Source organism: Gracilinanus agilis, chromosome 6 (assembly GCF_016433145.1).
Source record: "Gracilinanus agilis isolate LMUSP501 chromosome 6, AgileGrace, whole genome shotgun sequence".
NCBI lineage: Eukaryota > Metazoa > Chordata > Mammalia > Didelphimorphia > Didelphidae > Gracilinanus > Gracilinanus agilis.
In genome coordinates this window covers 226862614-226875678 of record NC_058135.1, presented here as the reverse complement: position 1 = coordinate 226875678, position 13065 = coordinate 226862614, and the positions used below count along the sequence as shown (strand labels likewise).

The 13065-nt window shown below is 38.1% G+C and overlaps 1 protein-coding gene across 1 annotated transcript in view; it reads right to left on the bottom strand.

Moving 5' to 3' along the window:
• LOC123251851 (meiosis 1 associated protein) overlaps nucleotides 1-13065 on the bottom strand; it is an 88877-nt gene that overhangs the window by 15574 nt on the left and 60238 nt on the right. The window contains exons 4-5 of the mRNA XM_044681173.1: nucleotides 10055-10228; nucleotides 1351-1513 (exon numbers count right to left, since the gene is read on the bottom strand). Coding sequence (XP_044537108.1) covers nucleotides 1351-1513; nucleotides 10055-10228 — 337 coding nt within the window. The remainder of the gene's footprint in view (nucleotides 1-1350; nucleotides 1514-10054; nucleotides 10229-13065) is intronic.

Below are 13065 nucleotides of genomic sequence, written 5' to 3'. Positions count from 1 at the left end.
GCATGTGTTTGGTGATGGTAGTAGTCCTAAAATGACATCATGGAAGGAGATACTCCTCCAGGGAGAATCTGCAGACACCACAGCCCGAGGATATATGGACAGTTACCCCTCCCTCCTCTCCTCCTCCTCCTTCCTGCCTCCCCTCCTTCTCCCTTAAGCACTTCCCAGATCTAGAAGTCAGGCCAGTGATCAATGACTATTTCTCAGAGTAAACCTAAGGGGAAGAAATGCAAAGGGAAGTGATAGGGGAGAATTCTCAATGCTGCCATCATGGCTAGTGGGGCCATTTAATGTCCAATGTTGGAGTTGTTTCTTGACTCTTCCTCCTCCTTTTCCCCATAATTTGCAGTTCCTTTCATTCTAACAATTCACTGGGTCATAAGGTCATAGATTTGGTTCTGGAAGGAGGCTCAGAGAGAAGTGATTTGTCGAAGCACACACAGCCAATAAGTAACAGAGCTGCAGCTCTCCTACTTATCCCTTCTCTATCATTCCCATTTCTCCTGATCTAATCCAGATCCTGTTATCCTGCTTGAATTAATAGTTTTAGAGGCAGTCAAGAGTTTCTGCTTTTCTAGAAGAAATTCTTCCTACAATCAAAACAAGAATAATAAATAGTTATTTAAAGGGCATGGTCATGAATATAAATGAACTTGCTTCTTCCCCCCACCTTTGCACTTCTCACCCTAACCAGCTACACAGAAATATCTTCTCTGGAAAACCTCTAGGCCATTAAAGGACATTAAAGGACTCCTGAGGAGACAGGAGAGAAATAGAAGCAACTTGAAATGGGGTAGAAAATTCCCTCATTTCACCAGCATTATAGGATTTAGGAACTGGAAGAGAATTTAGGGATCAACTTGAACAATCTCCTAATTTTAAAAATGAGGAAACTGAGGTCCTGATTTGCTTAAAGTCACATAGGTAGTAAGTGGTAAAGATCCAGTGCTCCTTCTACCCATTTTAAGCAAGTTTCCTTCAGGTGTAGTCTATCTCCCCCCTGATCCTCACTCCCGCTCCCACTCCCCACCTGGTTTCTGTCTAAACTTCAGCTCTAGTTATTTTTCTAGCCTTCTCCCCGCTTTTGGGGCCCCTGGAATCTTTCCATTCATTTGATGCAGGGGTACTGCTTTCCACAGCCCCCCTTTGGCCTTGGCTCACTTTGTTTCTTCTCAGTTCCTGTGCATGGACTGAGGGCTCTATTCCTAATTCTCAGGCTGGCAGCCAAGAGATCTGCCCAGAGGTCTTTGGCCTATTTGAGGATTTAACTGGGAAAAAAAAAAGGACAATGAAGAATCATGAGTCTGCACGGACGGGGGCTAAGGATCCAGGGAAACTCTGGTACCTTACTTGATTACTTGGAGTCTGTAACATGATGCTGTTGATTGGGGGGCCATCTGGTAGAATGAGCTGAAGTCTCCTCGGGGGTTGTCTGCTGTCAGGGTGCTCTCTGCTGTGCCAGGGAGGAGGGCAGGGTTAAGAAGCCTCTCCTGAAGATCACATTTCAGACACACTGCAATAAAAAAGGCACCAGAGGGAAGGCTTGTGGGTCACAGCCTCCCTCAGGGCATGCAATTAGGAGACATTAACTGCCACCCATTCCTCTTAAAGTTCAAAGAGCACAAAAGCTGAGGGTTGGGCAGCAGGTTGGTGAGGGAGAGGAGCAGCACTGGCTGCCCAAAGGCAGGCCTCCTTTGGGAGGAAGTGGAGGGTTGTGTGACCCATTGCAGCTAGGGTGTACTTGCTCTCCTGGGTTTAACAGCACGTTCACTTTGATGGGTAATGAGCTGGCACAGTGGGAGCCCTGTATTGCTTTGGCACTTGTGTGAGTGATCTGGCTTTTTAATCTGTCTGTGGGGAATGTATGTCTTCTGGGTGAGAGGAAGCCAACACCACAACCTGCAGTGGGGCCTTTTGCCAATTAGTCAGAACTTTCCTCGTATAGCTGCCTGGGACCGAGTTCCTGCATGACACCAGAAACGGGAAGGCCTGGAAAGCAGAAGCCTCGGAACCAGCCTACTTGAGGATTGCCAAGGCCTTCCTGTGGGCTCTTCCTGGGACAAAGAAGGGAGAAAAGGGCCCAGAAATGCTTTATTTTTAAACTGTCCCTGGCTAGAAAGGCTCTCTGCCCACAATATGCCCAGGAATGAAAAGCCCTTAGGACTGACCAAAAGGGAAGACCCAAAAGAAAGAGGTATTGCTATGCTCCTCTCCTGAGCACTGGGTTGTGCTCTACTATGGTCTTACTCTTTTTTCCCTCCATTTAAAAAAGCATCATGATAAAAAGAAACTATTAGTAATTTTTTGTTTGAACACATCATACCACTTTCCCTGACTCCAAACATCTAATTGTACACGCCACAATCAGTAAAGCAAAATGTTAAAAAAGTAATTAAGATTGATAGGACATGCAACTTTATATGAATAGTTTTGACTGTTAAAATGAAGAATGGGTGCACATAAACTACCCACACTGATCCATGTTTTTATCTGAATTCTATTGGTCTTTAAAATAATCATTAAGAGGGGGCAGCTGGGTAGCTCAGTGGATTAAGAGCCAGGCCTAGAGATGGGAGGTCCTGGGTTCAAATTTGATTTCAGACACTTCCCAGCTGTGTGACTCTGGCCAAGTCACTTGACCCCCATTGCCTAGCCCTTACCACTCTTCTGCCTTAGAGCCAATACACAGTTTTGACTCCAAGACTGAAGGTAAGGGTTTAAAAAAAAATCATTAAGAATAATACAGAAATAAGTATCAAATGATAATATTTGTACAACCCAGTGGAATTGCTTGTTGGCTCTGGGAGGGGGGAGGGAAGAGAAGAGGGAAAGAATATGAATCATATAAATCTGGAAAAATATTTAAAAAATAAATCAAAATAAAAAAGTAATGGAAAATCAACATACACAATAAAATAAAATAATCATTTACATAGTTGTAGTTGTCATGTCTATTTTCCTTTGATTCTGCTTTGATCGTGTTGTGTTGCTGTATATAATTCTTCCCATATTTCTTTGAATTTTTCATCTTCTGCTACTCCTTCTGATGTGGTGATATTTTTATACTTATATACCACAATATGTTCAGTCATTTCTCAATCACTAGATACACAGTTTATTTCCAATTTTTGGCTACATTTGTAAACAGCACTATTATAAATAGCTTTTTGCAGATACATTATTTTCTTTGTTGTCCATAACCTCCCTGGGGATAAAAACCCAATATTGGTATCATGAGCATAAAGATTATGAAGAATTTTCTAACTTTTCTTGCCAGGATGGTTAGATATATTCATTGCTCTACAAACAAATTAGTATGGCCTGGGAGCACTACACATCACCACCAACACTGATTATTTTTGTCTTTTACTATTTTTGCTTATCTGATGAAGCAAAAGGCTATTGGCGGTTTTAATGTTCATTCTTGACCATTTATGACTCTGAGCACTATTTTGGATCATTGTTGATGACATCCCTTTTTTTTTTTTTTTTTAAAGAAACTACTTGAGTTCTCAATTCTGGAAATTTCCTTATTCTCCAGCCACACAGGAAAGCATAGGAACTGAAGGGTTAGAATTGAATTTCCAGGAGCATCTGCCAGTGGGTCTTTTAAAAACAGTCACTTCTTTTAATTACTCCTGGTGAGTGGGAGAGAAATGAAATGCAGACAATATGCTTACTGTATGGTACTAGGTGGGGGAGACACTATTATATTATGGGTACTTTGAGAAAATAATTGGTAGGCCCTGGATATGATGAACACTGAATCCCATCACAAAACAATGGAATTGATAATACTTTAATAGACAGGACAGGAATTATTACTGATGTGGGAGCCATCCTTGAATGGGTTTGTCTGTGCACAGGCAGACTGCCAACTTGTTAGAGCAAAGATTCCAAATAGTAAAAAGCTAGAAGAATAATGAGAAAAAGATATGGCACACAATTGAAACAAATTAATCTTGAACTATTTATCCAAGTAAATTATAGTAAAGTGTGTAATAGAGAGAAGAAATTGCATTAATATGTATTATAATACTTTAATAGAGAAATTTAACCAATGAAAATCAATTGTCATAACAAGGAGACCAAAAGAGCTTTAAAAGCATTTTGGTCAACATCTGACTTGTTTTTCAAGTTGAGAGAGATGGAACTCAAAGTTTAACACCTATTTTATATGTATATATAAAAATATAATATTTGCAAAATTTTATGAAGAAGGATGCTGGTTAATTAAGAAAAACACTGCTTCATAAAGCAGAGAAAAAGTAAAGCAGTTTTACAGCAAGTTTGGCAAGAGAACAAACTATATCTGGAGGGTATTTAATGATGCCTATGGAAGAAGGCAACAAGTAGAAGAAAAAACTGAAAAGATCTGCAAAGATTTTTATAACGAACCATTTTCACCATTGAAGACAGTAGAGTCAATGCACTTTGACTCTAACATCCCAGTCTTGGATTAGAGATTTATAATGGGTTACAGATGAAGTAAAAATGGCACTAGAGAGAAAGCTATACCGGACTAAGTGTACAACGAGGAGATTCAGACTGGCGGTGACACAGTTGGGAAGACATTTAGGAAGTGATTCACAAACTATCTGAAGGAGAGGAATATATCAAAGCCATGGAAGAAATGTCAGATCTTGTTAATAGCAAATAAAGATAACATCAGTGGTTACTCACCTAGAGAAATACTTTCCTGTCTATAAAAAAATGTTTAGGAGATTTATCTATATGTGAGGATATCCTCCTTAAGGGTAAAAGAAAGGGAACTGACAGTTTTTCACAAATCATATTCTGTAAGAGTGCAGCATTATCACACAATTGCCTGGAAGGTATAATAATATAAGATTCCACTGTGATTATTGTTATCATTATGGCAAAACATTTAATTTGTAGACAAAAATACCATCTTGAAGGTAATTTCTCAACTAGGAGGTTACCACCTCTCTACACACTAAAAGGGTTTCCCTGTTTTCTTCCAGATGCTTCTGTTTGCAGAAGGCAGAATCTTGGAAGAGTACTGTAACCATTTAAAAGAGTTTGGTCTGATTATGTAGGCCAGACCAAAAAGATGAAGAATGACTACTGACTAGATTTTGACATTCAAGGGGATCTGAAGCAGACAGTTTATCCATCAGGGTGTATCTGGGACAGAAAGTACACATTGAAAATGAATTAGGTACAGAATTAAAAAAGAAGAGACCATTCTGGATGGACTTTGGACACAGTGTCTGGCACTTAGTAAGCCCTTAATAAGTATTTATTGATTGAATGATTCAGGGCATTGAGAATTCCTTTAATGGCTCCAAGCTTCTTGGAAACAAAGGTCCATTTCAAAAAATAGCAATATTCTACCAATGTTGTTGAATAGCTCTAAGACATGGTATGTAACAGTTTTCTAAAGAACTTAAAATGATTATCATACAGAGCTCTAGTTGTGGAGAGAAGCAGAGAGGGTATGAAAAGACTGCAACATAATCAATAAGGAAATCTGAAGAATAAGAGCCATCGGCATCCTCTGATATCAAAAAAAAGCAAAGAAGGCCTGGAGCAGGTGGGTGGACTCTCTCTGACAAATTTATGGGAAGACGTGGACAAGAGTTGCCCAGGATGGTTACCCATGAATGGCACTGAGATCTGCATCACTGGAGGGAATACCCAAGTTGATGAGATGGCATTATCCACATGAATAGTTAACTATATGATGTACGATGCTAGTCTAAATGATTTTCCTGACAGTTTGGTTTTTCAATTTTCCCAGCAGTTCTTGAATATGTCTCTTTTCCTAGTATACTTTATAGTCTTGGGCTTATTAAAAAGTAGGCTGCCCAGGCATTTCCTTTCAAGTCTTGTTTTATTTCCATTCAGTTTTTGTATTTAATACCAAAATCTTGATAATTACTACTTTAATGTGAGATCATACTCTTCATTCCTACTTTTGCTTTCCTAGATATTTCTGACCATTTACTATTCCATATAGCCTCTGTTATTATTTTATTTAATTCTTTAAAGTTAATTCTTTGTTTAACTATATAATTCTACTAGATAATTCTATTTTGGCAATTTGAAAGGTATAGTGACAAATCCACAAATTACCCTGGGCAGTACCATCATTCTGCAAATCAGAACACTGAATAATCAAGTACCTCTCTACTCTCTGAAGTCTTTCTTAAGTTGTGTTAAAAACTGTTTTATAGTCATATTATGGTTAACAACTGAACAGAAGGGACAGGCATGGCTGGTTTCCCATCTGTATTGCTGCAAGCAACGTCACATTACTGAAGTAACAGATCTGAGTATATAAGTTGCATTTATATATGTATAGGTTAGCAAAGATATTTACTTTATATTTTATTGTTATTTGAAATTACATTCCTTCTTCCATCTAATTTTCCTAGTTTTTGTTAGTAATACATAGAAATGCTATTTTTTTTGTGTGTTTTGTATTTTGCTACTTTACTAAGGTTACTGCCTATTCATATCCATTTACCCATCTAAGGAATGACTCTTTTTCTTGTAATTTTGGCTCAGTTCCCTGTATATCTTAGAAATGAGAAGTTTATTAGAAAAACTTGTTGCAGAGATTTTTACCCACTTTTCCTCTAATTTTAGCTGCATTGGTTTTGTTTGTGCAAAAACTTTTAAACTTTATGTCTCTTCTTTGGTCTTGAACTCTCCCTATTTATAGATCTAATAGGTAATTTTTTCCATTTCACTAAATTGTTTATGATGTTGCCCTTTATGTCTACATCATGTAAAAAGGGTATCTAGTTTTATGACCTCGTTTTATTTATTTTTTTATTTTAAAATATTTTTCCATGTTTCCATGATTCATTTTCTTTCCCTCCCTCCTCCCAGAGCTGACAAGCAATTCCACTGGGTTGTACAAATATATAACCTAGTTTTAATCAAACTCCACTTCATTCCCTTCTCCTCTGGCTCACACTGAAGCCAGATCCTGAGATTCTCCTTTTACTGATTTAGTCTTCAAAAATTATTTTTCGTTTATTTTCCCTAGGTATATCATAGAAGAATGTGGTTTAAGAATCACTTTCACTCCCCTGCTCACTACCTGTTTGTTTGAGTAATCTTTATTTGTGGCATTTAATTTCAAGAAGTATTATTTAATTTCACCCAGCCCTTTTCTTTTAGTCTTCCTAATGCTGTAATTCTTTTTGAGGGATTCCTTCCTTAAATTTCTAGCCTTTATTTTTTCAAAGACCTTTATGCCAGTTTTGATTTAAAAGTTACAAAACTACTTATTTAGTTCTATAAGAATGCCAATACTTCTTCACATTCAATTTCAGATTATTTTGTTTAAATTTCATCTGCTTTGTCAATTTTTATGTCAAAGCTTCTGCCCAGCTCAGGAAATAACTAAAGTTTATGATATTACGAAAGAATTGTCCTTCCCCATGTTGGAATACCCTTAGTTTTCCAGGATTATTAATCTTAGGATATATAGACTGATCTCTCTTGCTTTTCAGCGTATCACATTCTGGCCTCTTCTTTCATTTCCTGTCTTTACGTCATTTGAATTGGTGCTTGCTAATTTGTAGATTGCTTCCTCTTGGCTCCTTTCAAGATTGTGATTTTCTTCTTGATTGTGAAGCTCTGAAGTCTGTAACTATATTTCTGTTAAACTTAGGGCTCCTCTCTGTGGGCAGCCTATGGATACTAATCTATTGATTCTCTAAATTCTGTTTGCAGTACTTCTAGGCAATTCCCTCATATCACATTCAGACTGTTAGTTTCTATGTATTTTTCTGAAAGACTCAATAATTCTCAGATGTTTCCTCTGTTGGTTTGATCTGGAGAGACCGATAAGTCTCCTTGATTTATTTTTGTTATGAAAGGAAATTAAGGTTTCATTTTGGCCAGAAGATGGAATGAATATTTGTGGAAAAGGTAGATAAAATGGAAAAATTTGCTAATAACAGAATGGTACATGGTAAAAAAAAGTGAGCAGAGTAGGATAGGCAGGGGAGATTAGTTCAAGTTTTTCTTTCTGTTGTATGTAACATTTTATCATTTGGCATTAGAAATAGTTCCATCTCTTTTTTGTTCTTCATTTTCTTCTGAACATAGTTTAATGTTTTTGCATCGTCAATATTAAAAAATTTTATTTTTTGCAGCCTAAATTCATTCTAGGTTTTAGTCTTTTTGACAGTCCTCTTATAGGTCCATACCATTTCTTTTTTTTCATCCTTTGATTTTTGTCTTTTTTTTTTTTTAAACTCTTACCTGTTTCAGAATTGAGAAGTGACTTGCCCAGAATCACACAGCTAGGAAATGTCTGAGACCACATTTGAACCCAGTCCCTTCCATCTCCAAGTCTGGCTCTCTAACCACTGTGCCACCTAGCTGCCCCTATACATGTACTTAACATTTTTTTTAATTATTTAAAAAAACCACACCTTCTGTTTTAAATTTAATTCTGTGTATTGGTTCTAAGGCAGAAGAGTCGAAAGGGCTAGGCAATGGGGGTTAAGTGACTTGCCCAGGGTCACACAGCTAGGAAGTATCTGAGGCCACATTTGAATTCAGGACCTCCTGTCTCTAAATCCACTGAGTCATCTAGCTGCCTCCGTACATGTATTTCTAAATGAGCCAAATAACTTTTTGTGAATCTGTATCTTTATTTTTAGATAACTTTCCCCTCATCTGTGACTGTGGATGGAAAAGGACCAAAAGTGTGATTCATGGGTGCAGAGGTCTTCCAGGGAGCAAACTCCCTTCCCCAATGCAGAGAGAGACTTCTTCTCTGAATATCTTAGAGCTTAAGTGACTGGGTTAGAGTCACACGACTGATAAGGAGGTCATCAATGCCTTCCTGATTTCCAAAGGTGACCCTCACCACTGTACCATGCTATCTCTACAATTCATGATTTTATAATTAGAATTTTGTTTGAAGAGCCTCATCTTTCCCAGGGCCTTTCCTTTGAGAGTCTCTGGCCACGGGATCTCATCTTCTTTCTGAACTCTGAAATCTGCCCTCTTAAAATTCAAGGAGCAAATTGAACAATATACAGGATTCCCTTTTCAGGCAATTAATTATTAATTCTAAGATGACATTGTTGTTTCCTTTTTCCCAAATTCTTGTGTTGCACTTCGTAGGTCCCAGGCCAGTGGGGTGTTTGAAATGACTGAAATCAGCCCCAGGGAATAAGGGGGAACAGGGACCAGGCTGCCATGGGGGAAAGTCCAGGCATCTGAAGTAGGGAATTATAGGCAGGGTTCCAGGCCCAAAGCAGGCAGTGGTCAGGGAGGAAAGTACCCAAAGCAAGCAGGCAACACTCAGCACAAGGTAATGTTTTGCTTCATGTTCTGCAGTCCTTGTGGCAGGCAGCCCTGAAGAGTTCTTGTCATTTCTATATCACTAACTTCCTTGTTGGTCAGAATGAAGTCCAGAGAAGTAGTTCCCTTTGCTGCTTCCTCTCTCTGCTGAAACTTGAAGTTGTCAGCAAGGCGAGTCCAGACTTCCTCAGATGATCTGCTTTTTGCAGAAATTCTCCATCGTGCTTCAGTGCCACAGTACACAGAGGCCCTTCACTAGAGCTAGACCCCCCTCTAGATTCCACAAACCATCCCTACGTTTGTGTCACATTCTAGCAGCTGGAAATCATCATGCATTACATCATCCCTCTGCGTCCCCAGGACCATACGGACTGATACTCATAATGGTGCTTCTGAAGCCCCATCAGATTGTGATCCATATTGTAAATAAAAAAATGAAATTATGGTCAACATGGTGCAATTAATTATTATAATGACTATTTCATTGTATATGAATACTCATTTATATGGCATTTTATGATCTATAAAGTACCTTCCCTATATTATCCCATTCTTTGATTATTTTTTTTCCTAAATCTTTTTAAATCATTAAGCCAGTTAGGTGACATATAGCAATTCTACTAATAGTCACAACACAATGGAGTCTCCCATCTCCAACCATGCCAGTAGACACGGAATCTGCTCTGCTATCCTGTTACACGTCTACCCTCATCCCATGGGAGCCTTTCCTGTGTCTGGACTGGGGTTACCGTACTTGGTTCCGAGCTGGCGCTGGAGAAGCTGCTGAAACACGGCGAAGGAAGAAGGAGATGGAGATGCTCTTGGTCCGTCCCACTGTCTTGCAGCCAAGCTTTGAAGAAAATCTCTATACTTACGGTGTCATTTTCTATGATCTGAAGATCAATGTCAGTTCCCAGGATGGAACATTCTGTAACACAGAAAAAATTTCCAAGTTCATCTAAGTCTCTCACAAAAGGTAACAGAAAACACTGAAATCTAAACTTTGATCAAGTATGTGACTTAAGGGGACAAATGATCATTTTTTATTTGTGAAGCTTTCCATATCCAACAACTAATCAACATATCTTCTGCCAAGACCTACTAAATACCCCAGTAGCAAGAAAAATTTCAGCAAGTAAATCAACAAGCATTTATTAAGTTGTCTTGTTAGTTCCTCATTGTAAGGGAGGAATCCAGGGGTGGGTATATTAAAAAAGGATTCTGATATTAAAAAAAAAAAGGTATTGGTCAGGAAAAAAATTAGGGAAAAATCAATCTAGTGAGCATTTAATTTGTTCTAGATATTATGGAGGGCTGCAAAAGAGGAAAAGATAATGTCTCTTTCATTAAAAAGCCTTACAATCTAATTGGGAATAAGATATGAGAGTTTATAATTAAATGCTACAAATTACAAACAATGTAGGAAATGCTAGAAGTGGTACAACAGATGATGAGAGGACATTTCATGCATAAGACAATGGTACAGTCATTCTTTCACTTAAGGACCTACTATGAATAAAGAACTATGCTAGGTACTGAAAGGGATAAAAAGAATGTTAAAATATGAATTCTGTCTTCAAGGGGAATAAGCATCTCTTATGTGCCAGGCACTGTGCTAAGCACCAGCCTCTACCTCCACTCTCACTTCTTCTCTGCTTTTTAAAAATTCATTACTCATCTTTTTTTTTTCTTTCACTTCTGTCTGATTAATTCAAATCCCCAGTCTTCAGTGAACTATATCCTATGACATGGAAAGAAGTGGCAGATATACTTGCTGAGTCACTGTTAGCTTTTATCTCCCCTCCCCACCTTTTTCATCATCATACAAAAAACACTTTCATACTGGTCATTGTTGTAAGTAGCTTTTATTGTTGAAAGATTATAGACAAAGTGAGAGGTGTGGCAGACCTAGAGAAGGGCAAAATTTATCTTGATTAAATAAAAATTAGAAAGTTGAGGTTATAACCTATAAGCCTATGAATCTGACTTGTATTCCTGGCAAAATCTCAGAATGTATTCACTTAAAAATTTTTTTAAAATTAACTTTAATATTTTAGTTAACTGGTATTTATTTTCTCTCTCCCATGCAACTTCAATTAGAAAAAGAAAATCCTTGTAATGATATGCATCATCCAGCAAAACAAATCCTGCACGTTTGTGTCCCAAAAATATATCTTTATCTCTACATCTCATTCTGCGTATCTTAACTCCATCACCTCTTTATCCCGAGGTGAGCAGCATAGGCCGTTGTTGGTCCTTTGGAATCATATCTGATCGTTTCACTGGATTCTTAAGCCTTTCAAAGTAGTCTGTCTTTACTATGTCGCTGTTATTGTTCTGTTTCTGTTTCTTTCCCTCTGCATCAGTTTCTATAAGTCTTTCCAGGTTTCTCTGAACCTTAACTGTTAGCTATTTCTAATGGCACATTGGTATTCCATCACATTCATATACCATAATTTGTGCAGCCGTACAATTGATGGCCACCCTCTTAGTTTCTACTTCTTTGCATTTAAAAAAATGAGCTACTATAACTATTTTTGCACACATGGGTCCTTTTCTTCTTCTTTTGGTCTCTTTGTGATATATACCCAGGAGTGGTATTTCTAGGTCAAAAGATATGGACAGCTTAATAACTTTTTGGGCATAGTTTCAAAGTCCTTTCCAGAATGATTGTATCAATTCACAGCTCTGATAACAGTCATTAATGTTCCTGTTTTCCCATAATCCCTTCAGTAGCTGCCATTTTTCCTTTTATTCCTCCCACCTTGGTCACTTCCAATCTGTGAGACAGATTTAAGAGAGACCATCAGAGTTACTTTAATTTATACTTTTCTAATGATCAATGACTTGTAAGTTTCTTTATATGAGTACTGGAAATTTGAATTTCTTTTCTTCACATCCTTTGACCATTGTCCAATTAGAGGAAGGTTTCTTATTCTTTTAAATTTGAATTGCATCCTTATAGATCTTGAACCGACTGGCAGAATGTATCTGTAAAAGGATGACTAGCAAACATGTAGAAAAGGAAGCAGTGATCACACAAAAAAAATCTATAATTACTTTATCCAAAAAGGTCATGTTAGACTAAGTTTATCTTTTCTAGGAAGATGAAATTGAATAGAAATAAATATAAGGTCTCAAAGTTGGGTTCTAAACATCAATTCCATCGATCTGTACGAGGGCTCCTTCCATCAGATATCTCTTTGGACTCTCTGCATAACCCTCATTAAGTAAATATGGCTCAGGGTCCATTCCTCCATAATCCAGCCTAGACCCTAAACGAGTTCTTCAGCCCTGAGTAAATACGGTGACTATTCATAGCCGGGCAGTATTTTCCAACACAAGTTACTGCTACAGAGTTTTCAATGATTCCTTAAAGGATACAACGTCACTGAGCACACAATAAACTTCTGGTACTGGAGAACGACCATCAAACTGTAGCCTAGACTGAGGAACAAAGTGGACAACCTCCCTGCTGCCACTAGAAACAACTTAAATAATGTCTTTTAGTATCAATGTAGCCACGATTATGAGTGAAAGTCTACCGGGCAGGCCTTTCAATCACTGTGAATCACGAGCTGTCAGCTTCCTGCATTCCTCCACGGTTTCATCTTTGGGTCCTCCATCTACTTCCAGATGGAGATGGGAGGATTTGGGGCAAACGTCCAGTCCAGGGCAGGATCCAGACCGAGGGTGCTCGCTGGCATGGAGGTTCAAGCTCCCAAGAAGGAAAAGCTTGAAGGCTCTAAAAGGGAGTCCAGGGAA